The sequence below is a fragment of the Galeopterus variegatus genome, unplaced genomic scaffold, assembly GCF_000696425.1.
Source record: "Galeopterus variegatus unplaced genomic scaffold, G_variegatus-3.0.2 Scaffold2613, whole genome shotgun sequence".
Lineage (NCBI taxonomy): Eukaryota > Metazoa > Chordata > Mammalia > Dermoptera > Cynocephalidae > Galeopterus > Galeopterus variegatus.
In genome coordinates this window covers 203,277-222,483 of record NW_007728724.1, presented here as the reverse complement: position 1 = coordinate 222,483, position 19,207 = coordinate 203,277, and the positions used below count along the sequence as shown (strand labels likewise).

Below are 19,207 nucleotides of genomic sequence, written 5' to 3'. Positions count from 1 at the left end.
ACTGGTCCTGGGAACATGGACATGTTACTTGATATCACCGATCTTCAGATTTTTATCTAAAAACAGAGTTGATAATACCTAGGTTAAGGGTTTTTGTGAATAATTAAATTCATTAATCCACATATATGCTCTGTGTAAAGCATATTGGGGAATTACAGTTCCTTTCCCTGTAACTTAACCGTTCTCATTTCTATGGACGTACAGGTTTGAGTCGAATTAAAAGCCAGACATTTTTAAACTTTACCCTTCACTTGGAAACTTCTGGATTTCATCACAAGCTTAACATTAACCAAATGAAATTTGGGGTACTATGGACCATGGGCTTGTCTTAACCTTTAACAGAGCACTTATAAAATTGAGTATTTTGGGCCGGCCCTGTGGCTCACTTGGGAGAGTGCGGCACTGGAGTGCCGAGGCCTTGGGTTCGGATCCTGTATAGGGATGGCCGGTGTGCTCACTGGCTGAGCGTGGTGTGGACGACACCAAGCCGAAGGTTGCAATCCCCTTACCGGTCAAAAAAACCAAAATCCTGAGTATTTCCTGGGGGAATTTGGCTGTGGATTTCCAAGAGAAAATTCTATGAGGGAACACTGGAAAGACTGAAAAAAATTAAGTCCTGTTCTTCTGACTCTGGAAGCCCCAGGGCTGTCCTGGAGCTTCAGAGCCTGACTATCCTCCAAGACTCTGACGCTGCAGTCAGAGCTCCTCATTGTACGAGCTACTTGGGTGTGCCTGGGACCCTTCCAAACCCTTCTTTATTGTCCATCCAGACAAGAACCATAGACCCAGAAGCTTGTTTTCAAAATCTAGGAAAACAGATGTTTTTCTTATTTTACTCTTCCTCTCTCTTGCCAAAATGAACAGAGCTTTCATTGGGTTCTACAGTTGCCTTTTTTGTTTTGTTTTGTCTTTTAAGACAAATCTAGAGTCATTGTAAAATGGTGGGGAAGAATGGGTATCCTAACCTGGGAGTCCTATAAGACAGGAGAGAGCAAGACTGACTAATTGAGTTCTAAAAGGGTCTACCCAGTATTACCCCCAGGCCTGTGAAGCCTGATGCCCCATGCCACCCCCTGCCCCCCCCCCCCCCGACTGGGTTAAGAAAGCAAGAACTGCCCTCTCCTCAAAGGATCCCCAAAGCAATGCATCCAGCTGAGCAAGGAGGTGTGGCTGTGCAGGGGCTTTGTTGCTCTAGCACATGCGGTGTACCAGGTAAGGCCCAGTGTCACTCACAGGCCCTGTACTTTATAGCCAGCTCCCACATTGTAAGTTTTATCGTAGTTTTCTATTTCTGCTATAACAAATCACTAAAAATATCGTGGCTTCAAACCCATATTTATGTTGCATATATGTTGGTCAGAGTCTGACGTGGGTCTCACTGGACTAAAACTCAGCTGTCAGCAGGGCTGCCCTCCTTTCTGGAGGCTCTACGGGAGAATTCGTTTTCTTTCCTTACCTTTTCCAGCTTCTACAGTCTGCCCAGGTTCCTTGGCTCCTGGTCCTCTTCCTCGATCCTCAAAACCAGCAAGAACAGGTGGAGTGTTTGAGTCCTTTTCACATCGCATCCCTCCAATCTGCTTATCTGCCTCCCCCTTCCACTTTTGGGGACCCTGTGGTTACATTGGGTCCACCTAGATAATCCAGCATAGTCTTCCTATTTTAAGGTCAGCTGAATTCTGTCAGTGACCTTTCTTCCCTTTTGCCAACTGAGGTAACATATTCATAGATTCCAGGGATTAGGATGTGGATATCTTGGGGGAGGGGAGCAGTAACCATAGGAACATAGGTCATTTTGACACTAGAAACAGTAATAGTATATATTAGGAATCTTTCAGTTGCAAGAAACAGGACCTGATAAAAATAAAAGGTTTTATTGGCTCATGTATTTGGAAGTAAAGGTTTGATTGGCTTCAGGCACATGTGTCTGTTCTTTTCTTGGGTTTTTTTTGTTATGAGTTGATTCTCAAGCCAGCACTATCTGCATGGTGGCTAAGATGGCTCCCAGGAAATTCTAGGCCTTCATAATTCTTGAGACTCATGATCCTTGAGAGGAAATCATGACCTCTTTTTAGGTAGCACCAGTGAAATCCTGAGGATGAACCTCATTGGCCCAGCTTGGGTCAGATGTACATCCCTAAACTGAATACTCTTTAAGAAGGTACATCCTAGAGCAGTGATGGATTCAACCTTTCCAGAAGCACATGTACTGAGTAGGATTCTCCAAAGGAGACTCAGGTGTTGTCACTAAAAGAAAGGGGAACGATTTGGGAAGGCAAAAGCAATAGATGTCCACTCTACCGTGTTATTGCTGGATTTCAGAACCATGAATTTCATATATTATTCCAGTTTAGATCTCATTTGGCTTCAAGCAACAATACACTCAAACTTGAAAGAGTCCCAAAGAGCCTCAGCCAGGGCAAGAAGTTAGTTCAGGTGGTCTATAAAAAGAGGAATTGCAGAGTGGTTAAATATGGGTTTTGGAACCAGACTGCCTGGGTTTATATCCAAGTTATTTGTTGTGTTTATTTGACCTCTCTGTGCCTCAGTTTCCTCATCTGTAAAATGGGGATGATAATAATACCCACCTCATGAGTTTGTTGTGAGGTTTAAAAGTGTTAATACAAATAACGTGCTTAGAATAGTACTCGACACAGAGTAAGCATTCAATAAATAATAGCTATAGTAGTGATTGTTCTTATTACGTTCTTATTGTTATCACAAGTAAGCACCCCAAGGATGGCTTAGGGACTTGGAAGAGGGTTAGGAAGCAAGTCAGATACTTTCTTAGTTTGATCCCCCTTTTTCTAGCTGGAGCCACACAATCTCTTCTCTCTGGAACTCTCTCTCAACCACCTCTGTGGGAACTGAGGGTCTCATCCATAATGTGGACTTTTACACGGCTTTCAATTGCTGTCCTGCCACCTCTGGCCTTGACTGTGCATGTCCACCACCAAATGAATGCTGTATCAGCATTTCTGAGTTCAAATTCTTTAAAAAAATCTGATTAGTATGGCCAATGATCTCCTTTAAATAAGAGTGCTCCCTGTTTGATTAGCTGTTACTGACAAGGTTGGGATCACCTTGTACAAAGGGTTACTTCTTTCAGTAGGAAGGTGCAGGTTAAGCTAAGGAAGAAAGTTGGACTTAGCCAGAAAATTGACTGACTAGTCTTTTACATGTACACGCTAGCAAACTGGAATTTTCCTACAGAACAAAAGAGAGTCAGTTTCAAAGAATACTGTTTATATGTATATGTATGGAAACTGCTTAGTTCTAATATGATTTAGCCTTGTAGTATTTGTAGAGAAAAAGTGATTATTCTCCCACTATTACAAACAATAGAGACATTTTAGCTCCAATAAGAAATGCTCATTGGGGCCGGCCCGGTGGCGCACTGGAGAGTGCACCGCTTCGGAGCGTGGCGGCGCTCCCACTGAGGGTTTGGATCCCATGTGGAGACCAGTTCCCGTTCACTGGCTGAGCGCGGTGCGGGCGCAACACCGAGGGTTGCGATCCCGTTGCTGGTCCCCAGTACGGGCGCGACACTTGAGGGTTGCGATCCCGTTACTGGTCAGTAAAAAAGACAAAAAGGAAAAAAAAAAAAGAAATGCTCATTGGATGGAAAACACCCTATTCCCTCTTACATAGAGCATCAATCTCAGAAGCTCATTCCTGGAGCAGAAGTTCGTGTAATGGTGAAATGCTCGTGTTCATTGCCAGGGGAGTGTATTCCAGAGTGACCAGAGATGTCCCCAGAATGTTCCCTTTGATTACAGGAGGAAAAGTCCACATTTGCTTACAGGGGGAAAAGTCTACATTTGCTTTTTGTTCACCAATGTTCTCACTTTTCAGAGCCCCCATATTTTTTCAGAAATTTCAGTCCTAGATATTCAAAACATCTCCGTGGACAGAGGTTTCTGCCTCAGAGCCCTTGTCCTTTCCTCTGAGGACTGTAGTAAGAATCCTGCTAGCGAAGTAGTTCCATAGTGACGGGGAGGGAGAAGGGGTACTGGTGTAATTTCCTAGCTCTGAGGCACTACAGGGAAGGTGGAAATGCTTTGGATTGGGGCTGGGTATCTCAGGAAGCACTGAGATTTGGGGGAAGACAAAGCATTGTCAAGATTTCGATAGAGAACTGCTGGGAAAGTCTCCACTGTAAAGGCTCCTGTGCCCCTTTCTAGTGGAACAATTTGCAGGCTCCACGCTTGCTTTCATGTGGATTGGTTTTGAAGCAGTCAACAAAAAAGCATCCTGCTGCCAGGGGCAGCCATCAAAAAGAGAAAAGAGAGCAACACAAACTGTGGGGGAATGTGCGAGAGAGAAATATTGCGGAGCAGAGATGTGGCTCTGCAGGCCTGATACCATGTGCATTATCTCCCCCAAAGGACCCCGTGGTTTAATGGATGGGGCTTTAACCTACCCAGAGGTCAGTCACTGCTGGACAAGTGGAACCTCATCCCGGAGGGCCTCGACATACTCATGACACATGGACCTCCTCTAGGTAAGTGAAGCACAGGTGGGCCTTTTTTTCTAAGTATAATGAATAATGCTTTGGGGACATAATCATTTTCCTCCAAAAAAAGAAAAAAGTGAACACAAAAAGAAAAGTCAATGTCTTTAAAGAAACCCAGTATGATAATTAAACTCAGCAGTTCTGCTGGGCTTACAGGTGTTCTTGAAATTAAATTTTTCGATTTAGTCGAGTCAGGGAAAAATCAAATGAGTATGGTGTGCCATGGTCTTTTGAGCTTGACAATTTATTTTAAGAACTGTATTCACTTTGGAGTGTGGAGGATGGGGTAGGGCTTGGAAGGAAGACACCTATCTCCAATTGCAGGGCAATTGGGTGATAATGAAATGATGAAAATTTTTGTTCAAAGGAGCTCATTTTCCTTTTCCATATATTGCTGGAACCTGGGAGATCTTAAAGTTTAACATTTGAGATGATTATATGAGAACAGAATTTTTTTTAAGCCAAGATATTTCAGTAAAGACTTATGTTGAAAGTTACTTAAGGGTACTTATCCTACAGGCACATTGAGCATCCAGGTTTATATTATCTGTGTGCTTCAAAGCTACCCCCTAGGGACCTAGATTATGGGTCAGAAGATGCTTATTTGACTTATTATTTTCTAATTATTCATGAGCTTGTTATCTGTTTGGCTTAGCCACAGAACATTTTTCAACCAGGACTACCCCTTGATCCCCCCTCTACCCAGCACCCTTTATGCCAGATCCTTTCCTGTTCAATTAAGACGTGCTCAGGAAATTCAGATGTTTCACTTTGGTTTTTTTCTTTCTTTTTCTTTTTATTTCCCTTTTTCATGGTAAAAAATGCATAACATGAAATCTACCCTCCTAACAAATTTTTGAGTGTACAATGCTGAAAGAGTTTTCTTGATCATCTTGGTTTGGAGAGAGAGCGAAAACACTACAAAATAAATGATTTTCGCAATTTTTTCTGTGGCTTGGGGTTATTATCCAAGTGACTTCCTTTCTCTGTCAGCTCCCAAAATAAAAAAATCTAACATTCATCCCCTTATGCAAATTTAATCTTTGTCAGTATTTTCTCCTTCAAGCCATTTGGTGTTTCATTCCTTCTCTTATGAGGGAAGAAACAGCGGAAGAGAGGACCAGGACGTATACCTTCGTGGCACATTTTAATGATGGGAAAGTGAGAGAAGAGGGACCAGTTGTGTTGCTGACATGGAAATTGCTCAGATTTGCACAAGATCAGCAGTCCCTGACTTTTTCAGCACTTCGCAATCATCATCCCAACACTTATTTCCCTGTCCCATATCACCCCATCACATGTTTTAAAAGATTATACTTGCCAACGACCTTTATCAAATCATAATTAATTAATTTCCCTATTTTACAACCATTAGATTAACTAAATCATTAAATTGCAGCTAAATATTCTGATCAGCATGAGTTACCCAGTGAGAGCACTCTATAGAGTTTTCATTCCAGCCAACCTGATCCTTTTGCCTGAGCAGCCCGATGGGTACAGGCATGATTTCCCTTAGGCTGTTTATTATAAGGGACTTGGACATCTTCCACATAGAACCATTTACATGACTGGGATATGATTTGAATGTAACTTTCAACAGAACAGTCAATTCACACACTTTATCAAGTCATTAGTTTTGGTATAGATATGAGTGATAGTAAAGCAGTAATAGTAAGTCTGAATTCTAGACTCCAAAGAACCCGGACATCCCAGGAGCCCTTCATAGAAATGCTGGCCTCCCTCTCTTTGTAGTAAAGGTGGAGTGAAGATGTAGTTCTGTGGGACTTTGCTGTTAGGATATGGACAAGATACTTGCTCAGGTGCAAGTCTTCCCCTTTAAGAAAAACACATCCATGAATGAATATACCAATCACTGTGGAATAAAGATGTTTTCCTCTAATTAAAAAAAGTTTGGAAACTCTGGTTAGATGTTCACTAGAGCCCCACTTTCATCTGATATTCTTTCCAGATGCTCTGGTCTGGTCACTCTCTGCATCCCAGCTGACATGTCTTTACAGAGATGCTAAATATTCATGTCTACAACTGGGCCAAACAAAGCAGAAAGTAGTCTCTTTCTGCCCAGTCATTTCTTAACAGTAGAAATCACCTAATGGAGTTGTGGAATGGATTCCCATAGCTGACGATTTACCCTTTCGTCCTGCCTACCTTCTTTATGCCCCATCCTGCTGAGGCATGTGGATTCCATTTCAGACTGTAATCATCCAGATAGCTGACTTTTGCTATAATTAATGTCAGTTTTTATGGATTTTCTGCATTAAGCGTAGAACTAAGTGGCTTTTACTTTTAAAGTAGTCAATTAGCCCCAGCTTGCTTGATGCCACCACGAGGTCATATTGTTGCCTGTTGCTAGAGGGGAGACTGGAGGAGCAACTGGCTTTCCAAAGCTCTGGTCATCGGGAACCAGCAAGGGTTAAGAGTTGACGTATCTGAAGAGAGCCAGGTGTCTTGTGGCCAGTTTACAGGCAGCTCCTCCCAGTCCTCCTTCTCTGAACCGTCTTGGAAGTAAACAGCTATAGGAAAGATATAATAAAAAAGAGAAAGTAACTGAATTGAGGAAGAAAAAGATATGGGACTGCCGGGAATAAACGTCACAGAGCCTATGAAGAAGATTTGAAACCTATGGCTGAATAAATCAAATCCCTTGCAGAAAAAAAAGAAAATGTTAATTAACAGGAAAGAAAAAAATGGAAACCAAAAAAAAAAAAAAAAATCAAGATCCTAAAGAAGACAAAGTGACAAGTGAAAAGTTTCTTAAAAGCCATTGTGAGCTTTAATGGAGAGGCTAGGATTACAGATAATGTAATAAACCTTCTGTGAGTTATGGCTTCCTGAAAGTCTAAATGAAACCTTACCTGAAGAAAGAAAATTAAGAGTATTGATTGCGTTTTGCCCTTAGGTTTTCGAGACTGGGTTCCAAAGGAGCTTCAGAGAGTGGGCTGTGTGGAGCTGTTAAACACAGTGCAGAGGCGTGTCCGGCCCAAGCTCCATGTGTTTGGTGGAATCCATGAAGGTAAGAACAAAAGAAAGGAATTCACAACATGTTGTGTCCTTCCATTGGGGGAGACCTTAGCTAAACTAGGACTACCTGGAGCAGTGGTTTTCAAACTTTTCAGCAGTGGAACGCCTTTATAAGATGAAATCTTATGAGAAACATCTCCAAATAAAGCTGATAAATATTTATCAGTAGGAACCACATCTGGCCCACCTTGTCACAAACCCAGCACTCTTCCAGGCAGCTTCTGGAATCTCAGAATCTAATGAGGAAAGTTTGATCACCACTGCTTATAGGGCAACCCTGAAGTACGTAGAACATATTTTCTCTTTAAGAGAGTTAGAAGCAATGCCTGGACATTAGAAGCTGTTTATTAGGAACTATTGTACACTTTCTACCTAACCATTAAATGTTGTGTTTCATCTGGAATGCAACAAAGACCCAAGAAGAGAAGGCATTCTCTGAAAAATAACTTTGGACATGCAATGAAAGATATATGACAGAAGTGGCAAGAACCTGCTCAATTGCAGGTAGACATTTTCTTACTAACCTCAGAAAACAATTTCAGACTTCTCAGAAATCACCAGCGCTATTAGCTCAGGCTGAGATTAGCAGAATAATTAAATCGCCCATAAATGGAAACTGGTCCAGCTGCTCTTTTCTGCCTTGCAAGGTAAGCCAAGTCAAGTTTACAGAACCTGAAAGTCTCACAGGAACCTTCAGGGCTCTGGGTTTTGTCTGTCCTGCTTTTTCTCAGACTGGGGGTAACTGTGCTTTCGGTCGGACACAAAGCCCTCTTTCAGCAGGTGTGCAATGGGTGGGCAGCACCATATTCTCTTCAGCTCCTGCTTACAGCTGCTCTCTGGAGTATTTTATGAATCTGCAGGCAAGTTAAGATATTTAAGGCCATTTGCCTGTCAAAGCAAAAAACAAAGTTTGCCTTTCAAAACCACAAATCCCGTGGCTTCCTGGTTAGGCGGGTAATAAAGAGCATATTGAAAATCATCCTACTGAGGCCAGAGAAAATTCATCTTGCTCCAAGTGCAGGCACCAGCTGCGTGGATGGAGAGCAGGGGTACAGCTCCCAGAGAGCGATGACAGCCTGTCCTGACTTTGAGCTGTGCTCCCTGAAAAGGAGGGCACTTGTCCAAGGTCTGATGCAGTGGGGCGGGATGTGAGGAGGGGAGACCAGAGAGATGGGACCTTATATCTAAACATTTCTGGAGGGCTGTTATCTTGAAAACAGGCTTGAATTCCTACAGCATGCCTATGGGTTTGCATTTCATCTTTAAAAAAAATCATTCATTACCTTTAAACTAGCCAGACAATTGGAGAATTCCACCGAATCCCCAAAATAATAAACTTGCTCAAAAGGGAGGAGATTATATTCAAATAAACTTGTCTTCCTTTTATTCACTTAAGACAGCTGAAGAGGGCAGAGAGAGGGCAAATACCAACCTCTTGATGGAGAGAGATAATAAGACTTTATGACCCCAGAACTAAACAGTGCACATTTTAAATGCTTCTTTTCTTTTCTTAAGAGATTTCTCCATTGACCCTCGTTAAGCTCTCCACAGGCTTACTTGGAGAAGTTTTAGCAAATGGGGGGAATAAAACCTTATCAGTTATTTCTGTAAGTCGTGGTAATTTTTATTTTTTCACAGCTGTATTTCTATTTGCCATTAGTGCCTGAAGCCAGCAGAATTACAAAGTTAGTTTCAGAGGCTGCAAGGCAAATATAAAGTATCCAGGGAATTGTGCAAACTTGAAAACATGCTAAAAATTTCAACATATTAAAAATTTATGAAAGGAACATATACGTCAAAGACCTAGGGAAACTGTCCTATTGTTCTCTCCACAAGAAGTTTATATTACATATGGCAAATGTTTTTGCTTGATCCAGGGTCCAGATAAGCTTAGAAACGTTGTCCTGTGGTGATGTTTCTACACATCACTTGGACATTTGATTAGTTGACGCTCTTGAATAAAATGGACTCAGCATGAAAGTCACATAAGTCAAGTAGGATAAAATCACTTATGGTTAACTTTCATGGAGGCAGTTTCGAGATTATTTCACAGATGAGGAAGCTGAGTACCCTCATCTCCCAGCTCCAGTGCGAAGCTCTTTCCTTCCTGCCTGTCCTGAAGCCCCTTTGGCATTTGGTTGTGTGTGCACCTGAGGAGTTATTCTTATGTTGCACATCTCCTTCCCTAGAACTCAGTGGTTAATACAGAGCTTTGAAATGAAAATTCTATTTAAACAAGAAGGAAAATTTTTTACAAAAAAATGTTTTTTGTTCTGTTTTTTAATTCTCACTAGTAAACAAATCAAAGCCTTTCCCCAACAACATTAGCATTTAAATAAGGAAAAAAGAATTGCTCTTCGTCGAAGCAGAGGATTCTCTTTTTTGAAGAACACAGTAGAAATAGGCAGCAGCTTCTGAAAGTTCTTCTACACCGAGAAGCACAACTGAATTTCACCTCACCGACCACTGACATTTTTTTTTTTTTGGTTCTCCTTGCCTGATGGTCCTACACCCAGTCACTGTCATTTGTATATATCACAGTGAATGTGACTCTCTCTCCTTACAGGTTATGGCATCATGACCGACGGCTACACAACATACATCAATGCCTCGACGTGTACAGTCAGCTTTCAACCGACCAACCCTCCAATTATATTTGACCTTCCAAACCCACAGGGTTCCTGAAGCTCTATGTGCCCTATTGGAATGTGAGGGAAGGTCTATAAACTGCCATTTTTCTAATTATAAACTTACATTCTCTTGTTTATTTCCAAATCCTGTGAGTTCTTTTTGTAAAATGTTGAAACGCAAATGATGCTAGAGGTTGTGCTTCTTCTTTATGTTTTTTTTAATGGGGCATCCATTTGATATCAAAGGAGCGTTGTGAATTTGTAAAATGCCTTCTGTTTTCTCAAAGGCCACGCCATTGTAAATTGTTAGTGTTCGCCAAAGGTCAGCCAAGCTTTCTTTTAAAAAGTGCTAAAAAGTCTTATTTTAATATGCTTTAAGCTGGAAGAAAAAGAAAAAAAGAAACAGGTAGACAGTGTTTTAAAAACCACCCAGATTTGCACAACTGTTGAAAAGTATTGTTTGAAGTATTTTCGTTTTTGATGTTTCGTTGTTGTTGTTGTTTTCTCGGTAATGCTTCTCTTTTTGCAGACATGGCCCCGATTTATAGCAATCTTCCCAGCAGAAGTAGGCCTGGAAAAGACTTCTCTTCACGCTCTCACTGTAAAGAAAGCTGTGTGAAGGGAAGAAAACGGCCCTTGTGTAAAGGACGGCTTAGCTAGTGAGATCCATATTGTGGTTATACAAGGTCTCATTGTTTGTTTGTTTCTTTTAAATTATTTTAGCTTTAAAAATACGGAAATGGAATCTGTCAAGAGCAGGTATTTCATGCAGTTAAAACAAATGAGCGTGCAGACTCCTTTTCAATATGGGTTTATATATATAAGTATTTTTTTGTGTATTATGACTAAGTTAGGAGTTTAATATTGCTAAGGACAGTACAACTGCGAAGGGGTGCTGTATAGCAGCGCATCGGAATTCCGAAGGAACTGACACATTTTCTAAGAACTCAAGGTCTTAAAGAGCTTGAGTGAAATCTAGGTACAATTAAGGCGTGTATAGACTTAAATTTAAGGATGCAATGGAAGCTAACTAAAATAAGGCTTAGTTGTCCTTTCTATTTAAATACCCTGAATTGTCTTTTTCCTCCCCCCCCCCATTTTGCACTGTGTGTCGATGCAATCTTGGCTAGCACAAAATATTGTCGCTAATAGTCATTTCTGTTTTCCCATTGTAAATGCTGTTGAGCTTTATTCTATTTTATGTTACCTTGTTAATGAAATTTAGGAAAGCAGTTGTTTCTTTAAATTTATTGTGATATTCTATATCTAGCGGCCTTTATATGCAAATAAAATTGCAAGATTTTTCAATCCTTGCTGTTTGGAAGGTTGGCTGGTGGGAGGATGGTCCTTTCATCCTGAGGAAGGGGAATTTTATTCACATGCAATATCCGTAATCCCTTACAGAAGAATTAGAATAAGTGGTTTTTTCCCCCTAATTTTCAATAAATTTTTATTACCCACCATTTGCTAGCTGGCAGGGAGATCAATAAGGCACTCAGTGTACTCTTCCCTTCCATCACGCTGTCATCTACCTTGCTTTGGATTTCAGAGGGTGAAGATTTCATCTTTGCTTGTTGTAATTTCTATGGGAAAAACATGACTGTGCAGTCAAGGCTGTGGACGCTTTTTGGGGCATGTTGGTGGTAGTGAGTGGGGAGAAGCAGATGGTGATACTGTACATTCTCATTTGTCCCCAAGAGCAGTCACCATCTCCCCTCATTGGTTTGTTAATGATGCCCACAAGTAAAATGCTGTAGCAACCAGGAGGGAGCAGGCAGTGGGGTGGGGAAAACTGTGTATGTCTTTTCTGTTTTCTCTGGAAGAACCATTGAAGAAAAGCAGCATGATCTTGAATCTGCATTATATCTCCAAAGTCTACGTTCCAGTGCCTGCTGGATTGTATTCTGATACATCTTCCTTTCTTCGTATGCATTTCAGAATCTTTGTTGTAATACCTGAAAGGAATTTTCATTTTGGTATCAACAGAGTGGAGAGAATGTTCTAGGCCAGAACTCCAGATCCAATTTACACATAATCATCTTGGTCCGTTGTAGCTGTTCATATTTATTAAGTATCTTGGATGCCACCCACAGCCTGTGGTGGACATTTTGGTCTGAGCTTACAGAGCAGAAGCTCAAGCTTCCTGACTAGATGTGGTCCATGACCAAGAGAGGTAAGAGGGACCAAAAGCGGTACAGGGTGAATATCCCTTATCTGAAATGCTTAGGACCAGAAGTGTTTCCAAATTCAGATTTTGAAATATTTGTAGAATACATACAGGTTGAGCATCCCTAATCCAAAAATCCAAAATTTGAACTACTCCACTGAGCATTTCCATTGAGTGTCATGTCAGGCACTCAGAAAGTTTCAGATTTTGGAGCATTTCGGATTTCAGATTAGAGATGCTCAACCTGTACTGTGAGAAGTTGACAATACTTCTTTGACCTGCTGCTTCAGTAGAAGAGGGAGTTGACTTCCTGGAGGGCTGGAGTAAGAGGTAGACTATGGAATGGAAATTTCACCTGGTTAGTGTACCAGAAACTAGGCTCAGACTTCTGGAAAAGCAAGCTTTGTGGAGACAGGAGGGTGATCATAGTGACAAGTGCATATGCACAGCCCTTGAGAAGACATTTGGACTCTAATTAAGCTAAGCATTTACTAAAATGGCTTTCCACTGGGTGGAGCAGGAAGCAATCCAGTGTGCTAAATCTAGAGAGGCTCATAGATAGAGCTTCTTCCAGCCGATCCACCATTCCATATGCACGAACTGCCTCTGGTGGATCCATAATGACCAGCCAGAAGCCTAATGCTTTCTCTACTGGGCCTTATAACAAGGAACATTCAAAATAGCTCTTACAAATTGGGCTTTTTCTGTCCTTCCATCACTGGGCACTCTGCTAAGCAGGTTTCCTATTTTGTTTCTAAACTTCACAAAATCCTGGGGAATATCACATAAACCCTGCTTTATAGATAGGCAAGTAAGACACACACACACACACACACACACACGCACACACTTACACACACACTTTCCCTTGGAAACCGGAAGGTTCTAAACCAGGTCTGTCTGACTCCATAGCCCATGCCCTTTCCATCATCCTGCCTCTGGCCCAGAAATGTCAAAGCCCTCCGTTTTGACTTGGGTGTGGGGATATTTCCTCTCTCTCATGTAGGAGTCTGCTGGAGCACCCTGCAACGTGGCTTTATGACAGCATCAGGTGGGACCACCCCCTCTCTGATTGAGGCACTATACAGAGCTGTGGATAAGAGCAGAAACCCTTGGGCCAGTGTGCCTTCCCAAACCCTGGCCCCACCTCGGACTAGCACTGATGCCTTGAACTGGGTAGAATGGGAGTGATGAGGAGGAGGATGTTGTCGTAAGTGTTGTTTGAGTCCATGCATGGAGACCACTGCCTGGCATCTAGCAAATGGTGTGTGTGTGTGTTAAGTAAGGTCACCTGTGCTTTTTCTTGAGCTCCTCCGGGCGGGACCCTGTCTGTTGACTCCTCACCCTCGAGAGCAGCAGTGGTATTGTTTCTGAGAAAGTGCTTATCTGCATTCCTTGGGAACTGGAACAAGCCTCTCTTCATAAGAATTTGAGGACCCCACCCCAGGCACATTTATAAGGGAGCCTGACTTTCGAGTTAGGGTATCATGCTTTGCAAAATCCCTTCTAATTCCTCACTAGGAAGAGGCGTCTACTCTTTCAGGTTGCTTAAAATGGCACCCACAGGTCTGCTCATTTCTTGCAGTATCTCTCTCCCCTAGGAGCCCTTCCTCACTCCATCTCACCCATCTCCTTCAAACTCAATTATTGAATTATTTCTGTGGATTTTCTTGCAATCCCCTTTTGTCTTATAAAGATGGGGGGTGCGTGTTACAGAAATCCCTTTAAGAAACAGGTCACTGTGATTCTGACAGGTGGGCCTTCATCTCCATCACTTAAGTAAATAAATACTGTGACCCGGGTCTTAAGGAGGGAGAAACAGAAGCTGGGAGGATTTGGGATTTGTCTATTTCAGATAAAACACTTGCTGTGCCCCAGAATAATGCTCCCACCCCCTACCCTCACCCAGCAAGGATATGCAGCTTCAGCAGAGTTAAAATCCATATGTTGTTTATCTTTTCATACCCTATTCCCACTTTCCTAAAAGCTTTTTAAGTATTATTTGTTTAATTATTAAACAAAAGTGGATTAAGCTCTACTTTGTTTTGAGAATTTGGCTATGAGCTGAGGCGCTTGGAAACATAGCTAGGCATGGGGTAGGAAGTAATCGTATGTGGGGAGGATTCCAGGATTCGACTGTCTTAATATGTGGTTTCATGGAAGGTTGCAGACCCACATCTAGAAGTCAGCTTCTTAACGCAAAATGTCTTCTCTTCTACCTTGTATGTAAGTAGCAGGATTGCTGAGTGTGTGTCCAGAAGTTTAGGGACACTTTTTCCCTTCTTTTTCTAAACGTCCCCTCTACCTTTCCTCTTCTATCCTGCTTTTCCATGGAAGAAAAGAACACACTGATTCAGAAGCCTCCATGAGAAGCCCTACTCTTCCCTGGTGCCCATATAAAGTCAGCTCTGCAGAACGTGACAGGTTCAGAGAAGGTCAGTGGCACCACCATGGTCACACAGCACCTCAAAGGTATTTGGACTCTGAACATGAACTCCTTTTTCAGCTTGACATTCAGGAATAAACAAAGATGAGGAGATCAGTTTTGACCAGACAGATGTGATTTTGTGGCAGAGAACAAGCTGCCAATCTGTGAGAAGAAAACCAAATTATTTGAAAGAACCTTCAGAATCTGGCCTTTGAGTGTTCCCATTGTTTCACTTTCTTTTGCTTCAGCCACTCTGCCTGCAGCAACTCTGATGGGCCCCCAGTTCCTCCTGCTACAAGAGAGACAGGTACATGATTTCTGCCTTTTCTTCCTCAGAACTTGTGTTTTGACATACACGTGTGTGCCAGGCCTGCAAGACGTTGGGTGTTGGTAAGAGTCCCCAGCTTTGAAATCAGTCATGCTCACTAGCCTTGGATGTGCTATTTTACCTCTCTCAGCCTCAGATTCCACACCTGTATAATGGGGATAATTCCCACCTCATAATGGATTTGTCAGAATTGATACTGTGATATCAACAGGGCCCTGCATAAAAGGTTTTAATATTTGGTCAAGCATAATTTCTTAAAAATAAATAAATAGGGCCGGCCCAGTGGTGCACTGCTACAGTGCGCCGCTTGGGAGTGCGGTGGCGCTCCCACTGAGGGTTCGGATCCCACATACAGACCGGTTCCTGCTCACTGGCTGAGCGAGGTGTGGGAGCAACACCGAGGGTTGCGATCCCGTTGCCGGTCCCGGTCCGGTACGGGTGCGACACTGAGGGTTGCGATCCGTTGCCGGACACGAAAAAAGACAAAAAGGAAAAAAAATAAAAAATAAATAAATAAATAAATAAATAAATAAATAAATGAAAGTAAAAAAGAGACATTATCTTATTTTCTGTTAGCCACATCCCTTCACAAGAGAAAACTAATTCCTTCAACTGGACTGAGTCAGAGTCATGGAGCTAAAAAATGAAGCGGCCGGCCCGTGGCTCACTCGGGAGAGTGTGGTGCTGGTAACACCAAGGCCACGGGTTCGGATCCCATATAGGGATGGCCGGTTTGCTCATTGGCTGAGCGTGGTGCTGACAACACCAAGTCAAGGGTTAAGATCCCCTTACCGGTCATCTAAAAATAAAAAAAAAAACTGAAGCGGTACAGAAATTGAGCTCTATAAATTCCTGTCTCTCCCTTTGAACTACCTGACAAAACATTTGCGGTGTGTTCTTCTCGACTGCTCCTCGTTTCCTTCCTGAATTAGGGGCACATTACAAGACAAAAAGATAGAGGTGAAAAAGCTCTTTCATATCCGAGAGCATTTGTATCTGGGTAATGATGAGAGAGAGAGATGCATTTCCATTAGGAAGCACAGCCGCAGTGGCACTAAAAGCTCGGGTAGACTAAACACGCGAAAGCAGAGGGCCTCCTCCCCATCAGTCAGCTTTGATTTTTATGAAGCCACAGTTACCGTGAGGTGATCTGAACACTCTCAGAGCCCGCTTACCAAGGGAAAGAGCCTGAGATTTCATAGCCCATTTCTGTCCCGACTTTAGTGGATCACCTTGGGAATAGGTTGAGCTTTTCAGTAGAAGCTCCTGAAATAGCAAATGACTTGAAACCCAAACACTCCACGCTTGCTTGGGCTCACCACCATGCCTTTGTGCAATTCAGCTATAATGCTTACATGACAACCACTTAATCCTTAAAGGGACTCATGTCCAAGCAGCCTTCCCTGGGTCCTCCAACCCCCACCCAGAACACCCCCATTTGGTGCTGCTGTAGCCTCCCACATATATTTCTATCTGCACCACATTCTGGTGTTGCTTGTCTGCCTGTGAGTTCCCTGAGGTTAGTGACCAGACCTTCTATTGCATTCCCAGCATCTGGGTCCCAAGACACACTTTAATTTATTAATCAGTGTTTGGCAAACAGTAGCTGGGTATGTGAGAAAGGTAGGCAAGATTAATCACAGATGAAATCCACAAGTACTTACTGAACACCATAGCCAGGTGCTGTGCTGGTAAACAACATTTGTAAGACCCAGTGCTAGCCACGAAAAGGCCTTATAAATTGGTGGAGAAAACAAGATATTGACTCGTGAAGGTAAATAGTAATAAGATATTTAAGTAATAGTTGCAAAAGCAATAAAAGAAAATTGGGGTCTGTGATACATGGGTTTCTGCAGTTACATGAGTGGCCATAGTTATGGGGAGGTGTGAGGTGGGGGTACAAGTCTCAGATGAGCACAGGCAGCTAACCTAGGAATAGGAGTCTGTGATAATGATAATATCAATCCCGTGCAGCTTCATTCCTGGAGGAGATAAACTGGTATGGCCAGTGGCAATTCCAAGTGTGTCACGTAGCTGGTTTGTTTTCTTAATTTACTCTATGAAATGGTTTGCTCTAATGGCATGCCATTGACGGAATGCAAGGTAATGTCTCCATCCATCACCTCCAAGTGCTTTTGCATGCATCAATTGTTGACTTGTTTTCTCCCATTCAGCACATAAATGAGAGGAATGATTTATCCGAGACCACCAGTTACTTTTATGTGGAATCTGAAATAGCTCTCTGGAGAAATATTACCCTGCGCACTTATTTCTTTGTGATGCTCTGAACTTGTATGGAAGGGTGACTTTGGCCTGGGCTGCACTGGTATTCTCCTGGCCAGTTTCCTGGGGAGCTGGTCCAGGGTGTAAGAGCTTGTATTCCTGTGGGTGTGGTCTGTAGGGTTGGATTATGGGGCGTGGATACCAGGGCCTTGGCACAGATGCTGTGAGTGGGCACTTCAACAAGCAATGAGATCCACCCCCCATGAGCTCTCTTGAACTCATACTCACCAGCAAGAGAAAGGATATTACATGTGTGAGTGCATGTCTCATCCTCTTCTCAATTAATCCCACTTCCTCGAACTCCATCTTCCCATGCTGGAGACATCTAATTCCATCTCCTGCAGAATTTTGCACAGATCAATAGATCAGAAATGGAAGATGAAAAGGGACATCAAGGTAATTCTTACCTGTTGAAGACTTCTTGAGAGAAAGCAGAAGATGTCATCTCTAAGTAGGATCTGGTACTATCTCAAATACCATAAAGGGCCACTTCCCATAGTTTTTGTTTCATTAGATGATGGTGATGATGAAGATAAAAGGTTTGAAGCATTAATTGATACAGAGATCCTGGAACATTAAACACAATACTCCTTTCTGTAGCACTAATAAGTTTTGGTAAGATTTGAAATACCATGTTTACCTTCTTACCTCTTGTCTCAAAGAGTTGAAAAATATAACTTGGAAGGTTTCAACTGAAAAAAAGTGTTGAAATCAATTCTGAAGAAACAAGAAAAATAATAATACACATCACACATCGTTTCTGTATTAAAGTATTTATGGTGAGTGTATGTGTGTGTCTACTTCAATAATACTATGTCTAATACATAACAAATTAACCCTTTTCTTTGATTTGCTATCTTTTAAAGTACCAATGAAATTGTAATATGGTGTACATAGAATCAGAGCATTCTTACATTGTTTTCTAAAGGGCTAAATAACCAAAATTTAAAATCCAGAGCTAATCTTAAGACCACTGGCTGCAGGGGGAGCAATATGTTGGTTTCATGGAATCTGTGTGTTCGGAGGATATTTGGAAACTATGGTATACTCTTGCATCTTTACTTAATAGGTCATTTTCCCAAGGAAGAGTGATGTCTATGGGTACAGCATCCAGGAATAACAATAAAATATATTTGAGTTCAGAGATTATGCAGAGATAGAAAACACAATCTATCTGTGATGGACTTTTGCAACACATGAGAAACTGTTTTGAGAAGGTGTTACTCTTGAAGACTTTTCCCAAGAAATAAATCTTGTATCTCCAGCGAAGTGACAATATACAGGCTGTTCCAGCTATACTTGTGGATTCAGCAGTATCCCATTTATTGATATGAATATTTATATCCATGGCAGTAGCACTGCGGTTGTTGGTAGTATTTGGAGTGAATAGCTTGGCTGGGATGCTGAGGACATCACCTACTGTTTTTAAAGCTCAGCATTCTCAAAGCTATTTAAAGAACCTCTTTATCACCACCACTTTGGACCAGTGTTAAAAGCAATTCAATAGAGACATTCTCCTTTCATAACCCCCCAAATAATTATTGCTGACCTAGATGAAATTCTGGAGGGAGATTTAGCCAATTTTTTAAAAAATCATATGTAGTTCCCTTTAATCTGATAGTTTTGTAAAATTATAACTGTCATTCTTCAATTGAATCTATGAACAGTTATTTCAGTTTATTAGAAAATGCCTCTATGGTTCACATAAAGTCAAAGAGATTCTGTTTTAGACCTAATTCTAGAGACAAGATTTAGAAGTGGGATGACACACCTTAATGCATATATTTTCAGGTGTTTTTAGTGGTCAGTGACGTGCACC

The 19,207-nt window shown here is 41.9% G+C and overlaps 1 protein-coding gene across 1 annotated transcript; it reads left to right on the top strand.

Annotated features, from left to right (window-relative positions):
- Nucleotides 1–1,198: 1,198 nt before the first annotated feature.
- On the top strand, nt 1,199–11,492 carry MPPED2 (metallophosphoesterase domain containing 2). The gene is made up of 4 exons (XM_008582440.1): nt 1,199–1,212; nt 4,386–4,501; nt 7,431–7,544; nt 10,119–11,492. The coding sequence occupies exons 1-4, from the start codon at nt 1,199–1,201 to the stop codon at nt 10,235–10,237; spliced, it is 363 nt and encodes a 120-aa protein (XP_008580662.1). The 3' UTR covers nt 10,238–11,492.
- The last annotated feature ends 7,715 nt before the right edge of the window (nt 11,493–19,207 follow it).

Excerpts from the sequence above, each read along its gene's own strand:
- MPPED2 (XM_008582440.1), top strand. Across the intron at positions 4,502-7,430 it reads GACACATGGACCTCCTCTAG|GTTTTCGAGACTGGGTTCCA; the intron begins GTAAGTGAAGCA and ends TTTTGCCCTTAG. Across the intron at positions 7,545-10,118 it reads GTTTGGTGGAATCCATGAAG|GTTATGGCATCATGACCGAC; the intron begins GTAAGAACAAAA and ends CTCTCCTTACAG.